The 25,360-nt window shown below is 49.0% G+C and overlaps 9 protein-coding genes across 9 annotated transcripts; 6 read left to right on the forward strand and 3 right to left on the reverse strand.

Moving 5' to 3' along the window:
• Window positions 1-78: 78 nt before the first annotated feature.
• Window positions 79-585, forward strand: PENARI_c001G03260 (uncharacterized protein; the record flags this gene model as incomplete). Its single annotated transcript, XM_022626369.1, has 2 exons — window positions 79-183; window positions 238-585. The coding sequence occupies 2 exons, from the start codon at window positions 79-81 to the stop codon at window positions 583-585; spliced, it is 453 nt and encodes a 150-aa protein (XP_022493740.1).
• A 1,457-nt stretch (window positions 586-2,042) lies between these two features.
• PENARI_c001G05670 (uncharacterized protein) lies at window positions 2,043-3,271 on the forward strand (the record flags this gene model as incomplete). Its single annotated transcript, XM_022626578.1, has 4 exons — window positions 2,043-2,306; window positions 2,364-2,588; window positions 2,636-2,778; window positions 2,839-3,271. 4 exons carry the CDS (start codon window positions 2,043-2,045, stop codon window positions 3,269-3,271), a joined length of 1,065 nt encoding a protein of 354 aa, XP_022493696.1.
• A 582-nt stretch (window positions 3,272-3,853) lies between these two features.
• Window positions 3,854-5,854, forward strand: PENARI_c001G12384 (putative GABA permease; the record flags this gene model as incomplete). Its single annotated transcript, XM_022627110.1, has 8 exons — window positions 3,854-3,973; window positions 4,023-4,093; window positions 4,158-4,181; window positions 4,235-4,324; window positions 4,380-4,462; window positions 4,518-4,915; window positions 4,978-5,307; window positions 5,372-5,854. The coding sequence occupies 8 exons, from the start codon at window positions 3,854-3,856 to the stop codon at window positions 5,852-5,854; spliced, it is 1,599 nt and encodes a 532-aa protein (XP_022493715.1).
• A 474-nt stretch (window positions 5,855-6,328) lies between these two features.
• Window positions 6,329-7,117, forward strand: PENARI_c001G07065 (uncharacterized protein; the record flags this gene model as incomplete). The annotated part of the gene is made up of 1 exon (XM_022626685.1): window positions 6,329-7,117. One exon carries the CDS (start codon window positions 6,329-6,331, stop codon window positions 7,115-7,117), a length of 789 nt encoding a protein of 262 aa, XP_022493359.1.
• A 1,216-nt stretch (window positions 7,118-8,333) lies between these two features.
• Window positions 8,334-8,843, reverse strand: PENARI_c001G06948 (uncharacterized protein; the record flags this gene model as incomplete). Its single annotated transcript, XM_022626677.1, has 2 exons — window positions 8,334-8,420; window positions 8,478-8,843. 2 exons carry the CDS (start codon window positions 8,841-8,843, stop codon window positions 8,334-8,336), a joined length of 453 nt encoding a protein of 150 aa, XP_022493776.1.
• Window positions 8,844-13,022: 4,179 nt separating this feature from the next.
• PENARI_c001G00538 (putative MFS transporter) lies at window positions 13,023-15,036 on the forward strand (the record flags this gene model as incomplete). Its single annotated transcript, XM_022626161.1, has 7 exons — window positions 13,023-13,443; window positions 13,503-13,720; window positions 13,768-13,941; window positions 13,992-14,083; window positions 14,150-14,586; window positions 14,637-14,765; window positions 14,822-15,036. The coding sequence occupies 7 exons, from the start codon at window positions 13,023-13,025 to the stop codon at window positions 15,034-15,036; spliced, it is 1,686 nt and encodes a 561-aa protein (XP_022493946.1).
• A 722-nt stretch (window positions 15,037-15,758) lies between these two features.
• On the forward strand, window positions 15,759-17,016 carry PENARI_c001G07481 (TauD/TfdA dioxygenase family protein; the record flags this gene model as incomplete). The annotated part of the gene is made up of 4 exons (XM_022626719.1): window positions 15,759-15,987; window positions 16,041-16,373; window positions 16,436-16,810; window positions 16,862-17,016. 4 exons carry the CDS (start codon window positions 15,759-15,761, stop codon window positions 17,014-17,016), a joined length of 1,092 nt encoding a protein of 363 aa, XP_022493757.1.
• A 387-nt stretch (window positions 17,017-17,403) lies between these two features.
• PENARI_c001G05694 (glycerophosphocholine phosphodiesterase) lies at window positions 17,404-21,156 on the reverse strand (the record flags this gene model as incomplete). The annotated part of the gene is made up of 4 exons (XM_022626582.1): window positions 17,404-17,580; window positions 17,639-18,039; window positions 18,101-20,929; window positions 21,021-21,156. 4 exons carry the CDS (start codon window positions 21,154-21,156, stop codon window positions 17,404-17,406), a joined length of 3,543 nt encoding a protein of 1,180 aa, XP_022493445.1.
• Window positions 21,157-22,528: 1,372 nt separating this feature from the next.
• On the reverse strand, window positions 22,529-25,098 carry PENARI_c001G11423 (UNC45-central domain-containing protein; the record flags this gene model as incomplete). Its single annotated transcript, XM_022627025.1, has 2 exons — window positions 22,529-24,958; window positions 25,018-25,098. 2 exons carry the CDS (start codon window positions 25,096-25,098, stop codon window positions 22,529-22,531), a joined length of 2,511 nt encoding a protein of 836 aa, XP_022493670.1.
• Between the last annotated feature and the right edge of the window lie 262 nt (window positions 25,099-25,360).

Consider the following 25,360-nt stretch of genomic DNA (forward strand, 5'->3'; position numbering starts at 1 on the left):
CAACCAAACACGTTGGTCAGTCCGAATTACACACCAGACGTCATCCTTTCACGAACAATCCAACAACAACCCGACACAATGTCGAGTCCTTTGAAGTCCCCCATGAAGGACCGGTTCACTGAGCTGAGTGCTGCTGATACCCGTCTCATTCTCTACGCAAGCATCTGCTTCAATGGCACCAAGGTAAGTTTCAGAATATATTTCGTCTGACATCTACTCACATTATATTCTTCACAGCTGGACACCGAGAAGCTCGCCCGCCTTGCCGACATGAAGCCCGGCTCTGCTGGTAGCAACTATTGGCGCGCCAAACGTCGTCTCGAGAAAATTCTCGGTGAGGAAAGACCGGGTTCATCCGTTTCCCCCACCAAGACCAAGAGTCGTGCACCTGCAAGTCGCAAGGCCGCCAGGAAGGCTCCTGAAGTCCCCCAGGCCGAGAACACCGATGAGGCCGAAGCCAAAGACGACTCTGCTGAGACACTTCTGACCACCCGTGCTCCCAAGCGCTGCAAGACCGTTACCCCGGCCGACGGGTACTTTGAAGCTGAAGTGTCCATTGTCAAAGATGAGCCCACTGATGATTGACTGATTTTCTACGAGGAAAGCCTGTCCTGGTCTAGCAATTGAGCGATTGGGAACATTCTATGGACATGGGATATGTGATTTGAGGAATGAATACAAGAAAACGGAAAACACAAAAAAAGGGAAGGCCAAGGAGGAAACTAGGGCTCTGGATTAGCACATGATCTGACCGGAAGGGGATTACGGTACTTTGTGAACATAGCCATGGAGGACTTGAGGGTAATTTCCGTTGAACAGAGGCCATTAGGGTTGTTTTCCTCGAGAACCAACCACACCGATAGTGAATTCACAGAATCAGTGGAATAATTTCCTAGTAAAACAGAAAAAGAAGGGAATTGCTAAATGGACCTCCCCTTCACTTGCCTAATCGACTTAAAAAGGCGTAATAAGATAGTATCAGGGTCTAGAGTACAAGGTATGTACACTGGTATTGCCCATAACTTATACAGTTGCGGCAATCGTACCGTCAACAGTGCGCCGTTTTTCAGGTATGTGTTAAGGCTGTCTTGTCTAAAGCGCCATATAAGTAATATAAATTCTACGCTTTCCCTAAGACAACTAACAAATAGAGGGAAGATTTATCTTTCATAAAGGGTGCGTCCCTTGAACGTCGCCTAAAAAGATTATTGTAGGTGAAGGATTCTAGGCATCCAGGCAAGCAAAACAAGCAACCGAGACTGGTAGGATGGCAGCATAAGTATTAAACCGAATTAAGTTACATAAACATGCATTAGGAAAATAATAACACTAATAAAATCTAAAAATATGTTTTTACAAAATCTTTTGTTACAATTAGATGCTTCTCCGGTTAAGCTCTGAATTAGGTAAAACGTATAGGGTTTAACGTTACAAAATTATCTGCATGGCGAAAAATATTGACTCCAGTAAATTAAAAGAAATTGCCCCTATTATAGTCTGGAATTGGCTAAGACTCGAAGTCGCCTCAAAAAACAATGCAGTTATCCCAAGCTACAAACACCAGGAATAATCACGCGAAGAATAATGACAAGGGGCACGACCAGATAAATCGACGAGAATTGTGAGAAGGGTCTTTGATCGTCAATTGGGGAGAAAGGATTCAGAGCCTTCTCACGATCGTGCAGGGATTAGATGGCCCCCCTCAAAAAATCGCACATGCGCGTGGCCCCATCTCACAACCTCAATCTACGAACACATTGGTCGAAATGTGGATAGTCACTAAAGCCCAAACAATCATATCCCGGTCTAACTTTCTTAGCCCCTGTGGGTTCTAGGGTTGCATCGCTCGTGATTTGTGATGCGACACCTTGGCTTGAGAAGCCAATAAGCCGCTGGAACATGGCGTTTATTCCTGCGAACCAGAATAATTGAACTCTGTGAGAGTGCCTCCGAACTCCAGTTCGAAGGATGTTCAGAGCTCCATACAATATGCGATAACAGCGCACAGCGTCTCTGGTTACCCTGCTCCTCCCACAAGCGTCATGCATCCCGAATTGAAGAATACCTGGACACCGGCAGTCAATGTCTTGACCTGGTTTATGCTGGTGACGGCTATACTGAGTGTCTTGACCCGGCTGGGGACAAAGTATTTCTTCTTTCGCAAGTTTACCTTCGATGATGGATTTGCCGGATCATCGATCGTCTTTTGTATTGCCGAGTCTATAGCAGTGTCTATGGCGACTGCGAATGGCCTCGGTCAGCACTACAAAATGCTAGCTGAGACTAACGTGGACAACATGATGAAGGTATGAGACCTTCTGTGGCTTCTTCCATAGAGATGCTAATGTGACAAATGGGCTTAGTCTGAGTTCGCCGCGATCATCCTGTTCATTGCCAGCATTTGTTGTTCCAAACTGTCGCTGTTGGTATTTATTCGCAACCTGACGCCGGCGTCCTTGGACCGTCGCTTTGCTCTTGTGCTGGGAATTTTGATTGGACTCTGGGCCATAACTGGCATTATTACGGCTTCGTTTCAGTGTCACCTACCGCGGACTTGGGACTATATAAATGGGAGTTGCTTTGATCGGGTATGTGGTCACTCTCTGGTCCTCACGGAAATCGCTAAAGATGACAGACCGCGTGGTGGAACTATCTAGGTATTACAAACATTTTATCAGAAGCTGGAATCATTGCTCAAGCCTTACTGGTCATCACTCGCATCCAGACAGACTTCCGCAGAAAGGCTGGTCTTTTTAGTGTGTTTTTTCTTCGAATTGTGTATGTGATCAATATTCTTTTCTTTGGTGAGCATCACTGACAGTGTGGCTACTTGTACAGTGTCATTGTCGCGATTATTTGCCAACTTGTCTACGCCAGCAAGTCATTTTCGTCGAAAGATCCATCGTTCGATACCTGGACAGTCGCCATCTCTACACAAATGGCCCAAGCATTGAGTATTGTGACGGCGTGCTCCCCACAGTTCAAGCCTTTCCTGGACAATCTACGGTCATCGGGGATGAGTCTTGAAATGTCGAGCTCCAATGGCTATGGTAGCAAGCACAAGACCTACGGCATGACTACATTCAAAGGCAGCCGCCGGATCCAAGACACTCGAAGCGAGACCCATGAACTGGTCTCCATACCACGCGAAGGAACCCACCACACTTTAGTCACCTCGGCACCGGACGACGACGCCGAAAGCCAGTCGAGCCTGTCTAACATTATCGTGGAGACCCGGACCTGGACTGTGACAGAGGGGCTACAGCAATGAACTAAAAAGGCGAGAGTCGCGGACTAATTTTTAGTATGAACTATGGGTCGTGAAACGGAGGCCAGACCGTCCCACTATACATAGTTATTGGTAAAGAAATTCCCAAAAAGCATAATATCACAAGCCAATTTAGAATTCTAGAATACGCGGGGCGAAGGTACTGCAACAGTGAGACAAGGATCTCATCTTGTCCGGTCGCGCTAGCAGCGAGGAAGGATCTAGCGTGCATATTTAGCGTCGTCCGCTTAGACTTTCGGGGCCGAAACTCACAGTTGCCTCCGAGCTCCATAGCATAATTGGCCTATGGGCAAACACTTTATGCAATTGTTTCTGGGCGTTCCACATCTGGTCATCCCTACGAGAACTATGTTGCATCGGCTCAGTACACTGTGAAACAAATCAATTTAGTAGTATTTTGCCCTTGCTAGCCTTCTTCATGGCCCCCCTGACCGTGTAGAAGCGCGTGAAGATGGTACCCACCACATGCAGGCATGTTGCAGGTTTATAAATATTTTTCTCTGCATTTAGAGACCTGAACTTGTGACTTGTCTTTGCTTTTCCTCTGGCACCTTCGAACTAAGGATGCCGTCTCAGTACTCGAAGCAAATGTCGACCTCTGGTATGCAGGAGATCGGCCCTCCGACCAGCAAGGAGCTGGATGATGCCAATCTGGCACGGATGGGAAAACGTCCTGTTTTGAAGGTGGGATTTCTTTGAGGACGTGCATTGCGATCTGGACTAACTGAAACAGCGCAACTTTGGATTGATGTCCATGCTTGGATTCAGTTGTACGATTCTGATTACTTGGGAAGGAATTGTCGTGTGAGTGATCTTGACTCGTAAGATATGTCTATATCTTTGACGTGGGCTAATATATACTCCATAGTCTTTTCTTGCAAGCATACCAGAAGTAAGGACTGATCGCGACCATCGATAGCGCAAATATACTGACGGTATTTACAGTGGTGGCCCGGCTGGTGCAGTATATGGATTTCTCTTCGTGTGGGCAGGTGTCGCAGCGACATTTGTGATTCTTTCCGAGTTGGTATCAATGTATGTGCCAACCGCTTCCTTTTTCACACAGGAATCGGAGACTAACTCTCCATAGGGCACCAACGTCTGGAGGCCAGTACCATTGGTGTTCAATGTTAGCACCGCCATCTATGATGAAACTACTTAGTTATTTGACAGGTGGGTTGACGAGCGCAAGAGCATGATCGATACTGGATTCTAACATGAATTACAGGCTGGCTCACAGTTATCGGATGGCAGGCAACATTCGCAACCTCGTGCTACCTGGTCGGTACCTTGATCCAAGGCTTGATCACATTGACAAACAGTGGCTACAATCCTAAGAATTGGCATGGAACTCTACTATACTGGGCTGTCGTTGTCTTTTCTGTCGGCATCAACAGTGTCGGAGGAAAGGTCCTTCCCCGATTTGAGGGCATGATTCTGGTCCTTCACATTCTGGGTTTCTTCGCGATTCTCATTCCCTTGACCTATATGGCCGACCATGGCACAGCCAAGGAAGTCTTCACTGACTTCCTCAACCTTGGAGGTTTCCCATCTCAGGGACTTTCCTTCTTTGTTGGAACGGTCGGTTGCATCTTTGCATTTGCCGGTGGTGATGCAGCTGTTCATGTGAGTTCCTTCTTTTCTTATAGACAAAAGTAGCAGCCGGACTAACTTGATCATGTCTCCAGATGTCCGAAGAAATTACGAACGCCTCAGTGGCAGTGCCACGCTCGATCATGCTCAGTGTCCTGATCAATGGATCTATGGGATTCGGCATGTTGCTTGCCATGCTCTTCTGCATAGGTGATATTGAATCAGCTCTCAAATCAACCACGGGATACCCCTTCATGGCTATTTTCCAACAGGCAACAGGCTCCGTAGCTGGTACTGCCGTAATGGCCTCCATTGTGACCACCATGGGTGCGACCACCTCAGTTGGCATGCTAGCATCCACATCCCGGCAATTCTGGTCTTTCGCTCGTGACCGGGGTATTCCCGGTTGGAGAGTGTGGAGTAAGGTATGTACTCATCCCAATCCAAATCTTCTCCTACCCCAGTGCACACCAAGCTAACATTTGGCAGGTCACCGAGAAATCAGCCGTGCCCTTGTACTCCGTTCTTCTCACATCCGTGGTCGCTTGTCTGCTGGCTCTTATTAATATCGGTTCCCCAGTGGCATTCAACGATCTCTGCTCGATGTCCATCTCCGGTCTTTACTTATCCTATATGGTCGTCGGCAGTCTTCTTCTCTGGCGCCGTTGTACTGGCGGTATCAGCTCCAACCGCAGCAGTGACTCAGCTGTCGTCAACACCGCAGGCGCAAAGCTCGTCTGGGGTCCGTTCCATCTGCCCGGTATTTGGGGTATCCTGGTCAATGTGTGGGCTTTGATCTACATGACCATCGCTGTCTTCTTTACCTTCTGGCCAACAAGCTGGGTGGTGACTGTTCAGACTATGAACTTCAGTGTGGTTGGAACTGTAGGAACTATTATCCTCAGCCTTGTGTACTACTTTGTCCGTGCGCGAAAAGTCTATAACGGACCTGTCATGGAAAGTGGTTTGTAAAATAAAAATGACGATGAGCTACAGTTCCTCGTGAGGGCGAGCGGGGCTGTATATAATTTGGAACCATTTGGACCGACGTTATTCGCGGCGATATATTATATAGAGAAAGAATTTTCGATAATACATAGGTAGCTATATTGGTTTTTCAGCCTAGCAAGCGCCTTTTTTTTTTGAGGACCGCAGCTTTGACATAGCCCCTAAGCTCCTAGGAAACTGCTGGATTGCGAAGTCACATGGAGTGCCGACTATTCTGTTTTTAGATTGTTGGCTCTCTAGTCTCTGCCGCTCTTCCATATATACCTCTACACGAAATTTGCGAGGGACGTCTTCATGAGATTGCAAGGTGGTGCTACATCGGCCAGCTCCTTGGCGCCAAGATAAGAGGCTTGTATTGTACATAACGGGCTCATGCCCCTTTATTATCGGGGCTCAAATATCCGAATCTCCTTTTCTTTAACAATTCCGCCGCCATCAATGGAGCTCAGGGCTACTTCGTTCTCATGGAAGTTTCACCACGAGGATTGGGATACGCCATGGCAGTCCCAGTCCGGAGACTTCCCTGCCCATGAAACTGATCTTGAACACATGAATAGACAACGTCTCTTTAAGATTCAGAGTTGGTTTAGACTTGCTAGTTGCGAAGCCACTCAGCTTTTGAGAGAGGAGTTCAACCGCTGGCCATGGGGATATACCATATATCGCACTGTGTATACCCCGGAATCCGACATCCAGTGGGAGGCTGCTGCAGACGCAATCCGAGCAAATATCTTTGCCACCCTCGATTGGGCGTTACAACACGGACGGAGGCAAGATAAGCAAGCACATCGGCTCTTACGCGATGGATATCGCAGCCTAGTGTTTAAGGACAAGGCCAATCTTGAGGGCGCTAGCATTGATCAAGTTCGGGAGCAATTCAAAGCGTTCGTCACTAGTGACCCGGGTGCTTTTGGTACTCGATTTCGCTGGTGCCTAGTTATCGATGAGGAGGCCCTACAGTCGTTTATCCGCCACCCTCAGCCTGCGGAGTTTTGTGAATTGTTACAACCCGATGGAATTGAAAAGAATGGTGCCTGGGTGACAGTAGTCGACCCTGTATTTGAGTTAGACACGAAGCCTAGGCGCGGAAAGCGATCTTATCGGGGATACATGCGTTGTCATCTAAACAGACTCGAAAGTCTTGCGTGGGCGGGATGTGTAAATCATATGTCGGAGATAATTCATCAGGGACCGGATGGTATTCCCTGGTTTGAAGATAACATTTGAGGAGCAGAAATGAGAGCTTTTGTGCAGAGAGTATCCAATGCTTCATCAGTGGCACTGTAACACAGTTATGACCCCTTGTTGTATGACATCTTAAATAGGGCACTGGTGCCTGCGGCAACATAATGAGAGACATACCAGAACATAAAAGAGAGCACATTATTATGTTTATTTTGCTTGTAGCTATACTGGATGAGATAGAACACCTGAATGGTCAAAAGTTCGAGCAGTGTCAGTGCATGGAGCCATGATGTATGCCCAGATGAGGATCGGCAACCACATCTCGGACGTTGACCGAGATGTGAAAATTTAAGGTACAAGCTTAAATTTTAGGTTCCCGAGCGTCAGCATGTTAAATCGATCGACAGAGATGCTTAAATACACCCTACCTTGTCTCTTGCCTGCCATTGATCTGATCATCCCCGTGAGGATTTGAAGAAACCTAAGTACGGAAACCTGAGACACCAGGTCTCAGATGCTGCACTACTGTACGTACAGCCACCGAGCCCCTGACATGATACCAAATAGTCGGGCCACAAGGAGTCGATGATCCATCAATTTAACCAAGATACCAGCTTGGCTGTGGTGAATATTGGAGACGCTGTTGGATACAACAGACGGGTCCATGCCTGTCGGGGAACCAACAGCGGAAATGCGCAAGGAATATGAAGCTCGGCGCTTCAGGAATGAAGGCAACCAACAGCCATCAAGTGATGAGATTGTGCGGTCCGCAGCCGTTGTCGCAAGCCAATGTCCGTAGGTCTTGATTGCATTTATCTCTCGGTTCCCCGTGCAAGACTCCAAGCCTTGCAGATTTGACTATGCTGAAAACTTATTCCAGGCACTTCATTTATTTCACTCGTTTGACAAAATTACCGAGGTGTGAACTACAATGTTACTGCGGACTGGCTGTTAAAAGGTGGTCTAGATTCTTGGGTATCGTAGAGTAGGAAGATGATAAGGAAACACATGCAATATAATGGTCATAGTAGACGACATGTTTGTATAGACGTTCGAAGCACTCGTTGTATCGGCTTGAAACAATTTTTGCCGTGGTATCATAGTAGCAGGAAAACGAAGGTCCCAAAAACATCCCGAAAGTCAAAACATCATTGCTCGTCGATGGTTAGAAGAGCGCAATAAAGGAAAGCGAAAGTATATCAAAAACACGCTAAAATGCAACAAAAGGTAGCAACTGGCAACCGCGTACTTCGAATTCTCAACGACCGGTAGACTGATAATGATTCATCTGGGCGTTCTGGTATGATAAGTCATTTGCGGGAGGCCATGAATAAAGTGACAACTGCTGGAAGAAAGTCAGTACAAGGATTCAAGCGTTCGAGTTAAGCGTTGGGTCACTCACTGGGCTCTCTGGCTTAGTCAAAATTGGATCGATATCAATTGTATCCGTGTTCCAGATTGTGGGGTTCAGCTGCTGATGAGACGAAGCGAAAGCCTCAGGCTTGAGAATGCTGCGAAGGTAATGGTCGATGCTAGTCACCAGCTCGACAGGGAGACCCGAGACAGGATATTGAGTGTCGGTGTTGGTATATGATTCGGTTGAGACTGGTGAGCTGCATCTCTCATTTGTGAATGAGTAAGGAGACGCGTGTCCATCGACAGATACTGGAGAGTCGCGCTGACTCGGTGAGTTCTGAGAACAGGTCATCGAAGAATCCATGCTTCCCCATGTCCGAGAGTAATTGTTGGACTCAAGTTGGAAAGGCATGGGAGGCGAATGAATCGGTTGCGACTGCATCTCCTGTATATTTAAAGGGCGAGATGATGTGTCGCTTTCCGCGCAAGATCTTCCGACTCTAGGGGACGAGGACGAACTGTCATTGTCATGAGTTGGCTAGTTATATTATAGAACACCGAGGCGAATACTCACTGTCGGGATATGTGCTGCGTCAAGTAGTCAGGACGGTGGAAGGCCTTTCCGCACCCGGGATATGTGCAAGTATATTGTTTCCTCGATTGGTGGCTGAGCTCATGCCGTCTGCGATGTTCGGCTCTGGTAAAGACCTGGATTAAGTTAATACCACGGCCTGTCAATCCTGTTCTCGGGTAATTAATTAATTACCTTTGGACATCCAGGGTACTCGCATATATGTACTCTCTTGCCCTTTAGTGCTTTGCTAACCCGGCTAGAATTTGAAGGAGAACGCGAGGGCGCTTTTGTTTGGGCGTTTATATACATTTCCGTTTCCTGAGGATCGCGGTTTAGGATCTGGGAAGGATCAAAAGGTCGAGAATTGCAGGATGTTAAAGGTGTATCATAAGGGTTGCCGAGAGGAGACATGTTGGCGCAAATCACGAAGTATACTGTGTGACTCGGGTCAACCAAAATGAGGTGAACGTAGAAACTTCAACTGTGGAAGGATCGGAGGATTTAGTCTGAAGAAAGAGCGAGGGGAGTGGACTTTATGATAAGAAAGAAATAAGCTGGGGGTAATGGTCGGAGGGTCCCGTAAAAAGGAAGACCCACGGGCTAAACAGACCCCAATATTCAAAAGCGAACTATCACCAAACAGTCAAGAGAAGAACGCCTGAAACGGGCCCGAAGAAATGGGCCCGAAGAACGCCTAATGGTTATAATTTTCAGCCCACAGGCATGTATTAGGTTAGGACAACGGCCGGTGAATTTTAGTTCGGTTGAAGATGGGGATCTTCTTCTTACTAGAAGGCGATCAGAGCCTCAGGCTGTTCGGCTACACATCTAATGGTATTTTCATTGGTTTGCACCCCACTGGGCGTATTTGTCAAATAGTGAAGATACATGATTAGTGGAGATACATGGTTGCGGTGTGAGTCTCCATCTTTCACCCAGGCCTTCAGTTTCACCTATTAGGAAACCCGAATGAAATACCCCGTATGGTTTAAGCCCGGGACAACTAGGTCAGCTTTGGCAGTGGGGCGATCGGATTTGATGGCGATCAAACATGGCCCCGTTGACAGAGAGCTCGTCGTTACTATCTTCACGGTAAGGTCTGCAGAACTGCGCGAGGCTGTGTAGTTATTTTTGCTTTTAGCAGCAATTACTATTAACCCTGTAGCTAGCATGGCTAGCGTCGCAACTGTTACCAACTTTAAACAATAAGGGCTGAGTTATGGAAACCAACACTAAACAATCGATCTTATTGGCTAGACTGTGCTGCCGGGTTTATGTACGTCGTAAAAGGGCGCGGTGTCCATATCGCTTCCGAGAGGTCGATCAACGCCGGAATGGTTCAGAGTGGGTGATCTACAGCAGGTCTCGAACGCTAAGGAACCTCCAGAGGCTCAACACACCCAGCGAGGTCCACTTGATGTCCAACTTGCATATACGCGAGGCCATCCTTGGCGAATAGGGGCATTCCGTGTCCTAAGTCGCGTCCCCACTGTCCGAGCTTAGGCACAAGACCGGTAATTTCATCTTCCTCGACTAAATGGGATGCATTCTCTTTCAGTCTCTGCAGGCTGTGATGTCCCCGTTGGAAAAGCCGGGACCCTTGTATCCTCAATCTCGTTTTAGCCTCTCGGGGTATAACCCCTGAACAAGGAAATAGGTGCTGTCAAAATGGTCCCACGGCAATCTGGCATGGCCCACAGATACCGGACCTGGAGTGTTACATCGGCTAGGAGCCGTGGCCGTCGTGGGGGCCAAATGGACTGTTGGTCCATGCAATTGCAATATATTTAGATGTAAAGCAATATAGATTCCACAAAAGGGAAAGAGACCGTGGTTCCTGCCTCCCATGGATGTTCCTACAAATGGTCGGCCGTCGGCAATCATGTTACGCGATTTTTCGTTCTGACGGGCGTCATTGCCAGCTTTAGCGGCCGCACCAAGCCTCCACTCCCCCCATTTGAGGCTTTAAGCCGTGATTAGTGCGGCACATCAATATGTTGATCGTCATAACAGTGATTTGTATTATGGCCCCTTTCCACGTGAATTTGTGAGGATTTTTACCGGGAATGCATTCCTTCTATCCTGATCCATGCAAATTATGCACTCCCTGAAATGAATTACCGGACAAATCTCGCCGAATTCTAAGAATAGCTACCTTCAAACATTCAACATAATCTCACTGCCACAAAATTGCGGCAGCGAGTTTCATGTGTAGGTTAATAACGTTCAACGTCTCCCTAGAAGTGGCTCGGCCATACTTCGGCTAATGAGAGGATTTACCAAAATAGAACCCCAAGACAATGATGTCAAACTGCTTATACGCGTACCTCAGGAAATTTATCATATATTTTAGAACAAAGGCAATTCCAAATGTCAATAAGCTTTCATGTTCTGACGTTTGAAACGGGTGGATAAAAATACTCATCCCACAGCTACGGTGTATCGCTCATGCCATAGAGGCATGAGGAGGGTCGGAGATCAGCATCACTGGTCCTAGCTGAGGCACCAAGTGGGGTGAACATCAAATTCCAAAAAGGTTATCCTCTTAAAAGCCCTTGTGCGATGGAGTTGTGTTGGTTACCCACTTGACCGGCCACTCACGGGGTTTTACGGCCGAACCCCTGTCCTGTGGGGGGCACAGGCGTACCGATTTTGGAGTGCTTAAATTCCGAGTGTATGGGCGGCTAACGCTAGGGGATGAGAAATCCCGCAAATTGGATTGTGTCGCTCACTGGCCCAAAGACTGTTTATATTTGGTTTTTGCCTATTAGGGACTTTCAACACATGGCTTCCTGTACATTGTCGTGATACCGCACGATTTCGATTAAGGGAACATTTTATTTTATTTTTTATCACTCGCTGTTACCAATCTGCCTTGCGCGGGATGTTTTAAGTCTGTAGGGCTGAGTGGTCATGTGAGAGGAGCCCAGGGCCATGAGCTCGCGCCCAGTTCTGCAGTTGACCCTTGAAAACATTAATAAATGAGAAAGATTGTGGTATGGACCTCAACGGATATCATAGCGCTCTGATTTCTACGCCGACTAACTTATAACAACTCGAGATTTGACTTCTCTCAAGCAAAGCCCGAAGCGCCCGAACTCCGTTCACTGGGCAAATAACTCTTCGAAGTCCGTAGTCTGCATGAGATAATTTGTTCAGAGCTAGTGTCCTTTTGATGGACTAGTCGACGGTGTTGTGTCGGGTGTACCTGCTTTACACATCTAGGCCCGCCAGTGACATTCTCCAGCTCCTTCTGACACTACACATCTTGAAGCTTCCTAATATCCATGAGAGAAGTGTCTTTGATACTAATTTGTCACAGTGTTCTCGTCTTACCGAAACCCTATTTTTGTTGCCAATCGGTTTCTCTTGTTCTGAGTTGTCGCTCAAGTCACTCAGGGGCTATCTAGCGCGACGTGAGGATTTTGACAAGTTTACTGACAACCGATATAAGTTATAGATTTGAAGTTTGTTTGTTGTTATCACAAGCAAATAAATATTCCCGCGACTTCATCAATGTAGGCTTACATCCTGCCAGCGTTGCGGACTTTGATCGCTAAAGATATATTAACCGTCCAGAAGAAAAAAAAAAAATGTGGCAACCGTAAGCGAAAGCCATATAACCATGTGCCTTTCCCTCGGGAATTTCAGTCAAATTTGAGTTATGCGCAAATATCTTGCTTCGAGCTTAAGTACGGGATACAGTCTATCAGTTGAATGATGCGATCTTTAGCCACCAAGATGCCATTCCACCACCACCCTTGGCAGTTCTTAACCCCTCACAAATCTCTAGACTTTTGAGATAAACATCACTCAATATTTGGCAAGATGATGCAACTCAGTGCCAAGTTACTCGCTACGAGAATACGCATATTTCAAGGAAAGATAGACCGACAAGTGACATCGCTAATGCGGAGAGTATAAAGAGAGAGACAATCTGCGCCCGATCGAGCGTATCCTCAGTCCTGAGCGAAAGAAGTCCATTTGGTAATACTCATCCTTCCCCGGATTATCAAGATGTCGACCGTTTATTCCGCAAAGAAGGGTCCCCGAGAATACGTCTCGTCTGTTCTGGATGAGACGAACTCTTCTACCAGCAGCCACATTTCGCCCTTGGGTGAACCGAATGAAGAACGCCGCTTCTGGTTCCAGCGAGGCAAAGGCTATAACCCTGGCGCAATTGCGACCCAGCCTTCTGTTTTTGATGACCCTGATACTGCGAAGGAATACCAACCCCGCGCCGACTGGGAGAACTTGCATCGATTCGACCCGTCTGCCCGATGGACGTGGGGCGAAGAATATAAGTTGATCCGGAAGATAGATGTACGCATTATGATATGGAGTTGTCTCATGTTCATGGCGCTTGAGTTGGATCGGTCCAATCTTCAACAGGCTTTGACTGACAACATGCTTCATGAGCTGCACATGACTACCAATGGTAAACTCCCAATGCTAAGTTTGAAGAGATACCGAAGCTAATAAATGTTATCCTTCTAGACTACAATCTTGGAAATACCGTTTTCAAGCTTTCATTCCTCTGCGCCGAGTTGCCTTCCCAGCTTGTTAGCAAATGGGTAGGACCTGATCGGTGGATTCCCAGCCAGATGGTCCTTTGGTCTGCTGTGGCGATGGGACAATATGCACTGAATGGACGAACCTCATTCCTTGTGTGTCGCGCTCTTCTTGGAATCTTGCAAGGCGGATTCATTCCCGATGTAAGTCAAGTTTGTTCTGGCTATGAACTTTGCTCATATGAAGACAGGTCATTCTGTATCTCTCGTATTTCTACAAGCATCACGAGCTATCTATCAGGCTGGGTTTCTTTTGGACAGCCATGAATATTGCAGATATTCTTGCTGGATTCCTGGCATTTGGTCTCTTGCACCTTCGTGGCGTAGAGGGCCAATCGGGCTGGCGCTGGCTTTTCTTGCTTGAGGTGAGCATACATCTCCTGTTAATGTTAGATGCCACTAATACCAGTATCAGGGCCTATTGACACTTCTGTTTGGTCTCGCTGCTTTTATCCTGATGCCACCCGGGCCGTGTCAAACCGCAAATTGGGCTCGAGGGAAAGCTGGGTGGTTTACTGAGCGGCAAGTCAACGATCTCGACCCTTAATTAACACCTGCTAATATGTCCAACAGAGAGGAGACTATCATCGTCAATCGAGTGATTCGCGATGATCCAAGCAAAGGCACCATGCATAATCGCGAGCCCATAACGCCAAAATTGCTGTGGAAGAGTCTCAGGGATTATGACCTTTGGCCCTTGTATATCATTGGGCTCACTTTCGGAACTCCAATGACGACAGCCAAGCAGTATCTTACGCTCACGCTGAAAGGCCTCGGCTTCAGCACATTTGTTACCAATCTTCTAACCATTCCCACTGAATTCCTTTCCATCGTCTTCCTTCTGATCTTGACGTACGTCTCTGAGGTCACGGAACAATTGACCTTGGTGTCGATGCTCGGTCAAATATGGGTACTCCCATTCGTGGTGTATCTATATGTTGTGGACATCACCGCCGTCAATAAATGGACTGTTTGGGCGGTCATGACACTTCTACTGGCTTATCCAAATGGTGGGTTACCTTCCACAGTCTCTTATCGAAAAGTTGCTAACATTCCCCAGCACACGCCATCCAAGTCGGTTGGAACTCTCGAAATTCAAACGCTGTCCGATCTCGCACGGTCTCAGCTGCCATGTATAACATGTGTGTCCAATCCTCCGGAATCATCGCTTCTAACATTTATCGAACTGGTTCGTCATTTCTTTCACTTTTTCCATGTTTAGCTACGGGTTCTAACTTGACGCAGATGATGCCCCCCGCTATCGGAGAGGTAACCGTGTCCTAGTAGGACTTGTCGTCTCAAACATCTTCATCTATCTATTGACCAAGGTCTACTATGTCTGGCGCAATTCAAGCCGTGATAAGAAGTGGAACGCTATGACCGACAACGAGAAGGCCCATTACTTGGCAACCACTAAAGATAGTGGTAATAAGCGACTCGACTTCCGATTTGCGCATTGAGCAAGATCATAGCATGAAAATAGTGAGAATTATCATGTGAATATGCTTGGAAGCCCGGTTTTGTCCGTTGATTGTTGGTGGTTGTGGATTTCAATTCGATAGAGCAATCAAGAGAGAGAGATTATACTTCGGTTATGCCGTACAAGCCAAATGTAGCCTTTTTTTGTGCCACAGTAGCCGAATTATGCTTTGATTTAAAGAGATGTCTACTTTTACTTCTATTGTGAGGGCACGAGCCAGACACTACATGGCGTGCTTGGATCAATACGAACAAAATAGGACAATATAGCGAATCAGCAATGAGAATTACCGATAGCCGGTCGATCACGAATGCCTTGATCAATTCGCTTACAATGGAATATTGTATAATTATGCAATTTGTCATCCTAGTTGCGCAACCTCCAATCTATATTGTCTCATTCCATGCGATTTCGATGGCGGGAAGTGACATGATATCCGGGGTAAATGGCGAATATCAAAACACACTTTATCAATATAAGCAAATACGTGATTCCACATAGATTGTGCGACAAATATCCACGTTCCAGATCTGAGGGGTTGCAACTATGAAGCCTGGACATTAACTTATAGTAAATAGTAAACATTACACACGGGTATTCGGCACCAATTCTCAAAGTACGAAGTTATAAAAGGCAGTTGTCGCACTCATTGTACAATTCACATCACAAAAGCGTCTATCTCTTCGGAATATCACTTTAACAATGGCATCCGCAACTGTCGAAACTACCACGCCCGTAGTTCCCCTCATCGAGGAGAGGATTACACTGAAAGGCCTCGCCCGCGAGCCGTTGAAGCCAACCGGAGCTCTAGACGCTTTTGAGTCTTTTGACGTAACCCCAGTGATTGGACGTGAATTCCCCAATGCCAATTTGAGAGATTTCCTCCGCGCTCCCAACTCCGATGAGCTACTTCGCGAACTTGCCATTACTAGTAAGTTACACCGCTAACCACCCATATGAACTAATATTGACATAAAACACCAGTCTCCCAGCGAGGCGTCGTCTTCTTCCGCAAGCAAGATGGTCTCGACAATGACCTGCAGAAGGAGCTTGTTCAGCGACTTGGCGAGCTCTCGGGCAAGCCAAGCACATCTGGACTGCACATCCACCCCATTGCCAACTCGGGCCGGGATCACAGTGTGAAGGATGATGAGATTAGCGTGATCAGCTCTGAAGAGCGAAAGAAGCTATACAGCAATTACCGAAAGGACCGCAAACAGAGTGGTCGGAAGGAGTGGCACAGTGATATCACTTTTGAGCCTATTCCTAGTGACTATACCCTTTTGCGTCTCACGGAATTGCCCAAGACTGGTGGTGGTGAGATCCATTTATATTTCTTCCCTTTTCCCAATAACTTGTCAAAACTGACCAAATTCTAGATACTCTCTGGGCATCCGGCTATGAGGTTTACGACCGTCTTTCCGAGCCCTACCAGAAGTTCCTGGAGGGCCTCACTGCAACATATGCCCAACCAGGCTTTAATGCAATTGCCAAAGAACACGAGTTCAAGGTCCACCCCGGTCCCCGTGGTGCACCCGAGAATGTCGGAGACGACCTTAGTGCCGTGCACCCAGTGATCCGTACCAACCCCGTCACCGGCTGGAAGAGTGTCTTCGCTGTGGGCTCACACGTCCAGAAGGTTAACGGTCTCTCCGATGAGGAGAGCCGCCATCTCCTCGACTGGTTTGTGACTCTCATTGTCGAGAACCACGATTTGCAAGTTCGCAATCGCTGGCAGAACCCCAATGACCTTGGTATGTCTTTCTTCTTGGACTTATCTGTTTCAGTGTCTAACTGTTCTATAGCTATTTGGGATAACCGCTCGGTGTACCACGCCGCAACGTGGGACTATGACAACCTTGGCCCGCGCACTGGGCACCGTGCTGTTGGTCTTGGCGAGAGGCCTTATCTGGACCCCCAAAGTATTGGGAGACGGGAGGCTTTGGCGAAGGATCAATAGAATGAACTTGTTTGAGCTAGATATAACCTGAGACGGAACTTGGCAACGTCCTATAGGCCTAATTCATACTACATCAAATTCGTGAACATCATTCTTCTAATCCAAACCCTTGGGTTGCTTTCGTGAAGATTGCCGGATTCGAGACATATTTGGGGACTGTCTACCGTTTGGCTTGTTAAGGGATGATATTAAAGCTGTACATTTCTATCTCTTTTTCTTTCTCCTTTTTTGCTTATTTTCAAAAGAAAAGCTAAAATGTTTAAGATGCTTTCAAGCATAACTCGTGTTGATAGCTGTTGAAGCTGGCCTAAGCCGAACGCAAACTATGGACATAAGATGCAAAGCTCTATCAGTGACAAAAGAAGACAACGGATACAAGACATGCACCTAGAGGATAGTAGTTACATTAACAGGACGGACGGCGCTGGCGGTGTCACTGAGAGCCGATGGGTTAGGCGATGGGCCCGGTGTACGATCGACCTTATTTTGGCGTTGGATGAGACCGTTTGTGATTCCGAGGACGGAATCGACAATTACGGCGTCGATGCCTTCAGCTACTTGGTACTATTTGTGAAGTTAAGTGGGTGAACCAGACAGTGAACAGAAGGAAGAAAGGACTTACGTCGACGTTTGCACCGTCATTATTGAGCGCTCCATAAGAGACACACACAAGACCGGATTCCTTAACGATGCGAACCAGTCGCGGGCAAAGCACCAATGGCTGCGCCTGGCTGACGATACCGAGAAGGTTCCAGCGAGAAGCGAACCGAACGGCCTCCTGCAAGCTGCTAGCGCGGATATCACCAACCGGGGAAGCGCCTGCGTCAGTCAAGAAGAGGACGGGAATGGACGGCTGCTTGAAAGACAGCAATAGACAGATATCCGGGTTGAAGCTGGAGAACAGCATGTCACGGCCAACACCGAGGTCGTAGACCTTTGTCAGGATGGTATCGACAAAAGAGTTCAGTTCAACGGCGTAGGTGTCCATTTCTTCCTCCTCGCTCTCGTGGAGCATGGGGTATTCTGGCGACCACGATTAGATCGACGAAAGGGTAGCTGTTCTTTGGAGGCTGTTATAACTCACTAAGTTCAATGTTGAAGCCAACGGGCTTGGGAATTTTCTTGAAAAGTTCTTCGAGGGTGGCGAAGGGGGCTTGGATGTGCTCGCCGCGCGTGTTACCCTTGAAGCCCTTCTTCTTGAAATCACGGGTGTGTTTGATCTTTTCTGTCAACTCGGCTGGGTTGTACTCCGAGCCGCCGACTGACATTGAGCGCTGGCGGGGACCGATGTCGAAGATCTCGCCATTTAGGTTCACAGGACCGAGGACATTGCGGTGACGACCCTTGCCCAGCTCGAGGAACTGATCTAGCGTCAAAGTGTGGACAGGCGCGTCGATACCAGTCTCGCTGACGAGGAAGTCGTGATAGATGACGGGGACGTGGTCTTTTGTGAGCTGCACGTCGAACTCGACGTATGAGGCACCCAGGTTGGCCGCTGCGATGAAGGACTGGATAGTGTTCTCGCCCAATTGTAAGGAATTGCGGCTAGCCATGTTCTTGCCCAATCCACGGTGACCAATGACCATTGTCGAGCTCATTGAGCGCCAGTAGGTCTGGTTTCCTGTGATAGACATGTTGGGGTGCTTGAAAGGGGTGATGACGAGAAAATTGAATGTTACAGAGCCAATCACCTCCAGAGTGTTAGCAGCAATAATGGGAACGGTGGAATCACCCTTGAGATTAATCCGGTGGGATCCAACTGTAGGCTTGATGCTGGAAAGCAGAGCTACACCACGGCCAACGACCTTCTCCTTCGATCCAGCATAGGTGGGAACAAGGTCGAAGAGAAGACGCACCTTGCTTGGATCGGTGGTGTGGAAGACAATCGGCTCAGTTGAGATATTGTCCTGCACAGGTAGGTCAATGACTTCTGGCTCGCCGTGCGCACCGCTAGCGGTGATAACCATCGACAGAGATGTGTCCAGCTGGGTGGCATGCGCGTTTTCCATTGGGATGCGGTCAAGGCTGACTGTCTCGAGGGGCTTGCGCATATCCATGGTACCCAGACTAACCAGGATCATGGCCTCGTCGGTGAGATACCGATGTCCAAATGTCTTAATAGGTTCAGTATTGCGTAGGCCAGAACTCCCGGAGGTGGGACCAGGCGCATTCGACCGACGGTCAGTAAGAGACGACTGGGCCGGGGGCGAGGAGGAGTCGGAGCCAGTGAGGTTTGGAGTAGACGATGAAAGATCGGGCTCAATAGCAGGAGGGCCGGGACTGACTTCTGCCAGACACTGAGCAATGTCAAGATGACCTCGCAGAGCAGCGTGCTCCTTTGCGGTCCAGCCGGACGAATCGAAACGTTCCAGATCCGCACCGGCAGCAACCAGAAGCTTAGCCACGCTCAGACATCCGTCTACACAGGCAATAAACAAGGGGGTCCAGCCATATGTCTTCTCAGCCAGCTCCGTGTCTCCCTTTTGGTACGCAGTACCGTCAAGCAGAATCTTCGCACACTCGTCATGGCCAAATCGAGCAGCGACGTGCAATGCGGTTTCTCCTTGCTCATCCTGGTAATTGATATCCACACCGGCATCCACCAGAAGGTGCACGATATCAATAAAGTTGGCCTTGGTCGCAAGTGCCAAGACGGCACTAGACTTGGAGACTTGCTTTCTAATACTGCCCGCTTCCTGAGTATCGCCCCGATTCTCGGCGTCCAAGAGGCATTTGGTGGTCTTGGGGTGACCACCCACAACACTTAGATGGAGAGGTGCCCAGCCATCATCGTCCTGCCACAAAGGGCCGTCGATTCCATCATTGACGTCAAACATGTCCCATTCTCTGAGGTGCTCTATGATCACTTCGCAGACCACCTTGAACCCATACTGGGCCGCATAGTGCAAGGGTGTGCGGCCAGAAATGTCCTTGGCCATCAAAGACTCCCGCTGGTCTGGGCGCAGAGTATCCAGCAGGAATTGAAGAAGGACAACAGCAGGGTCATCGCGACCCAGCTGTTGGGGCATGTGCTCCTCTTTAACCACGGCACGGGGCGGCTGCAGGGTAGGAGGCGCGGCGGGTGTAATGTAGCGGGTAGTCTCTGGGGGGAAATTGAGCACCATCGAGGCCGCGGACTCCGAGTCGCTAGTTGGCTGTTCACGTCCGATGGAGATGACCAGACGGTGAAGGCAGTTACGGCGATTAATGTCATCGTCCTCCTCCAGGGTGTCAGCTCGATTCACTAGCGCAGCCAGGCAAGCTTGGGAACGGTGAAGAATCGAGCGCTGAATGAGAGTCTTGATGACTCTGGGGTAGACGGAGTCACCGGCTTCATCTGCAGATACCTTCAAGGTCTCAAGCAACTCAAACAACATATGAGTGTCATCCCTGCGCAGTGCATCATCAACGGCAGTCAAAACACTGGCAGGCAAGTTAAGATAAGGCCGAGTTGCGCCACGCTTCAAGGACAAAGAAGAATGAGTCGAGCTCGTATCATCGGCGATCTTATCGTCAGCCTTGGACTGATCGGTAATGATAGCCATCCAAGAATTAATACGGTCCTGCGACTTGAAGACACGCGAATTGGAGGCAAATGGAGCGGGATCGACCTTGGTCTCCAGATAGCGCTTCTGAGCTTGCGCGCCAACCTTCTTGTCCAGCTTCTTGGTGATTTTAACGAAGCCACGGCGATTGACTTCGCCATACCATTGTAAGCGGCGCAAGTGATACCGCAGATCCAGAAGCGCTTCGCGGAGGTCATGGCGGTCCTCGGGTTCCAACGAATGGCGACCTTCCATAGAATAGCCATACCGCTCTTCGAGGAGCTTCAAGCGGCGCGCAAACTCGGCATACTTCTTGTTGTAGAAATAATCGACATCCTCGACATTTCGGTCGAGCGAATAGAAGAAACCTGTAAACCCAACACAATCGCACCGGTCCTGATCAGAAGGGTGCTCGATGGTCCAAAAGGGGAATTCAGGTGATAAAGCACCAGGGCTTACCGGCCAAATCAGCCTCCTGGCCCGCCTTAATTTGCTCAGCAGCAGACTTGATAAGCTTCTTCAAGGCCTTATACTTGATGTAAGAAGCGCTCCACTCGGGAACGGTAAATTGAGACAGATTGCGGCCGAACTTCATGTTGGCGGTTTTCGCACGTCAGATCAAATGTTGAGTTCAACGAATTCTCTGTTCTTGTTTCCACCAAGCTGTATCTGCAATATTCCAATTCCTCCGACGGTGTTCAATCGGAGGGTTTCGCGGGGAGATCAACCTGAGTCGTGGGAAGTGATCAGGTGAGCGGTCGAACGCAGGGAAGAGAGGGAATCAACCACGCCATTGAGTGAGGTAGGAGGTGTGAGAAGGGAGAAGGGGAAGAGGACGGGAAGAGACAAAGCTCGAAGGTGCACCTGACTGTACCTGTCTGAGTGGGGGCTGTGGCAGTGGAGAGAATTGCGGTGACGAGGAGAGAGATTGACGTAGAGTGGAATCGAGGGAGTAGAGAGCTAAAGAGCGTGGGCCACGGAGGTGATGTGAGAGGCGGAAAAAGCCAAGCGGACAGTCGAAGGTGAAGGTGTGCGTAGTGGGCTGATGATGATTTGTCGATCCGCGGGGGCCCTCTCCACGGCTCCCATACCGTCTTTATAGACTACACTCTCGCTACTGTGAGCTTATAAATTTAGAATACTAACTGAGTTACGTATGCAAGCCCCTTATTTTTTTGTCCCATGTTATCCTAGTCTAGGGCCCGTGGGAGGTCACGCTGCCTTGATTTCTTTGTACGATCCAGTTTAGGCTTTTGAAGTAAATGGGGTACTGCAGAGCTTAGAGTATGTGATGGATCAGATCTTGAGATTTTGAAGAGAACTTCATTCTTGACCAAGAGTATATTTCCAATTCTTCAATTAACGTTAGTAACACCTACATAGCTCGATCAATCGGGGTGAAGAAGCTGCACGTGGAATGATGCTTAGTAACCATGTCGACGAATCAACGAGCGCCGTTAATACTGCAGAGGGCCGAAGGGGGTAAGTATTGTGCCTCGTGACCTATTGGAAGCATGCTTGGCCAAGAGACGTAAGGAAAAGGTGCATGGAATGAGGCTAAGGGAGATACTAGGAGTCAGGTACTATGAGTCCACGATAATCCTAAAAGGGAGACGCGACCCCGTGACCCCGGAGACGCCACAGACTCCCGAAGGTCAGGTGCTCACAAGGATGCGGTATAACCATTCATTCATAATTCTCTATTGAAAGCCATATGCAACCCCTTGCACTCTGTGCGCCGAATTCCAGGCGCCTGATCCGGCCCTAAAAAAGCAATCGCTAAGACCGTAACTGTGCTCATAGACAAGGTCATCTCAAACATAAAAAGTAAAAAAGAAAGCAAAGAGATAGCAAACTCCACTGGATCAGCCGGTCCGCCTCAAAGCATGCAAAAGGAAACATAAAAGAGATCTCGGGAGTCAACGGGCATGACTTGATGCAAAAAGCAAATGGACGTGGTATGCCCACTATTGGATCAGGGGTTTCAGTGCCTCCACTCCGGCCTGTAACACGGCTTGGTTCGATGTCTTTTTGAGACATGCGGTGAGAACTTCAATCCCTCCAGCGGCTTTCACGGCGGCTTTGGCGCGAGTTCCGATGTCACCTGTTGCGATGCAGGTGAGATTGCGTACGCAGACCACGCCCCGGTGAACGAGGGCATCGTCATCCTCCTGACATAGTCCGAGTAACAAGTTCACGCCCCGTGGTCGGTCCAATATCGCGGCCATCGCGGCATCGAAGTCTGTCAGCATAGCAAGGGCTCCACCGGCGGCTCGCCGTGTGGGGAAGTCGTCGGCGTCGGTCAGGGCCAGCAGAATGTGAAGGCGTTGAGCCGCTGCCTTGGAGCCATCGGCGAATTTGATGACACCAGACTCACAGGTCATCAGGTTACAGACCAGTTCACACGAGGCTCGTTGGACTCGAGGATTGCCAGACAGAAGCAGATCCTCCACGGCAGACCACCCTTCCCGCACAGTGAGCTCGGGGGCAGAGTCATCATGCGGGTATGAAGCAAGGTTTGTCAGAGCTAGCAAACCCTCAAAAACAGGAAGTAGATCGCGCGGCTGGTCGGCGGAGAACGAAGGAGTTTCGGATGATGAGAGAAGGGAGAGTAAAGGACGGACGGCGGATGTCACTTGAGGGAACCCAGATGATGGGAAAACGTGTGCCGGATCAACAGAGATAAGGATGCGGGCCAGCGCATGGGAGGCGATACGCGTTGTGTCATTTGTGACGGGGCCAGAACTACTCTGTTTCGGTGCCGCGAGGCCGAGTAGAAGCTTGACTGCACCTTGCTGAGCAAGTGCACCACGAGACTTGGTATGCCTTGTCAATCCCAGTAAGATTTTGGCTGTGAGTTCATTGGTGGAAGGTAGCGCGATTCGTCCACACTCTACCAGTAGAGGCATGACGCCTGCATCGATGACAGCGGCACAGCGTGCCAATACAGCCTCATCTTCATCCCGACTGTCTGGGGCTGCGCTAGGCTTCCCTTTAGACGCATCCGCATAGTCCTTCAACTGTGACATCTTCTTTTGCTCTTCAGAGAGATTGGGGAGGAATTTTGTGAGGTTCAAAACGACCATCAAGCCACCGTATAGAACGGATGAATCTCCAGTGTTTTGCTTCAAATTCGCAATGAAGCTTCGTAGAAAAGTAGGATCCTTAGCAAGTTGTTCTTTGACGGCTGGCTTCACCGAGGAATAGGCCAGTCCCTCAACGGCATGCGAATTGTTCTCGACCTTTTGTGCAGACATCAGTCCCTTGAATCGGTGAACGAGCTCAGACTCGCTATCTTCCTCCAAGACCTTACCGTTGCCAGTCGAGGGTTGATCGGGCTCGGATGCCCGAATCTTCGCCAGAGCCACCGCTGCCAACTCCGAGCATTCATCGCTCCCATTGGTCAAGATATGAGACAGCCACTCTCCGAATTCCTTAGAGACAGCTTCACGGCACGGCCGGTTGATGCATGCTGCATTGAGCAACTCGAGTACAGGGACCTCGACCTTTTTGCTCCTAGCCTCTCGAGATGCCAATGGACGTAAGTATCCCATGAACTCTTCCGACAAGAAGAGACTGGCAGCTGCAGCAGGTGCCACGGGGAAGATAGCCGCAGCCGCAGAGAAAGCGACAATCAAATCATCAATGCGGCCCTTTCCCAGAATGGACATGATCAATGCCGAGAATTGTTTCTCGCCAGCTTCCTTGGCAACTTCGAGATATTTGGCAGTAGCCAGAGTCGCCTGGCTCCGCACTTCCAAGGGCAAGCGATAGTCCAAAGAAGAAAGAATCACCTCGAATCCTTCGTCGTCAATCAGATGTTGGAGTTGGTCAGCATCGACCGCGAGTAGTCTTGTAATTCCCTTCAAAGAGCGGCCATCAAGATCGTGGCCCGACTCCATCAACTTGGCGATGAACAGTTGGAACAATTCGCTCTCGCAGTGGGTTCGCGCATCCTCGGATGGCCACACACTGGGATCCAACACCACCGTGTCCAGACAGACGGCCGCTCCATCACCCCGTTCATAAATATCATCGAAAAATGCAGTCACAGAGATCTGGAGCTGGGCAGAGAAATATTGTCGAACGCTGGCATTCTGTCGCACCAGCCCGGAAATGATCTCATCCTGCGTTGTTGATAGGGAGTGCGGTCGCTGTGCGAGCAACAGACTCAAGGATTCCAAGCCAACATCTTCCGGAGACTTCAAGCCATCTGTGCGGAGGTAGGCAGCAGCTTCCTTGCCTGCATTCTCATCGTTTTGGGTGGCGTATCGTCGGCAGAGGTCCAGCAGCCGGTGGCGGTCTTTGTCTTCGTGCTGAACTTTCAAGAACGCCGCTTTCACTTGGGGGTTCTCGGGGGCCAGCGAAAGTGCTTCTCGGAGGTTCCGGGAGGCAGCCTATCAAGTGAGTTGAGAATCAGCCCCTCGTTCAATCTGGGGATAGTGGGATCACGTACCTCGCGGTGGCCCGCGTCGACCAGCTCGACAGCCTCTTGGGCTAGGTTCACAGCGCGCTCTTCTCCTGTTGCGTGGACCATTGCAAGGCGCGAAAAGGAGTAACAATTAAAATTACTCCTGGTGTGTGGTGATCAGAAGGTCACGTAAAGCGGAAGTGGGATCCCGGTAGCTTTTTTTACTGGGGAGTGGAGAGAAAGGGCGATAAGGACGGGGAGGCGGAAAAAGCAAGAAACGGGAGTTGGGATGTTGGGATGATGGACGTGTTTTATTTTCGGATTGCCGCGCATAGCTCTCAATTCCCCACGCGAAGTACATTAATTTCACCGTTTGCTCTTTCTTGGT

Source organism: Penicillium arizonense (assembly GCF_001773325.1).
Source record: "Penicillium arizonense strain CBS 141311 chromosome Unknown PENARI_contig001, whole genome shotgun sequence".
In the NCBI taxonomy this organism is placed as follows: Eukaryota; Fungi; Ascomycota; class Eurotiomycetes; order Eurotiales; family Aspergillaceae; genus Penicillium; species Penicillium arizonense.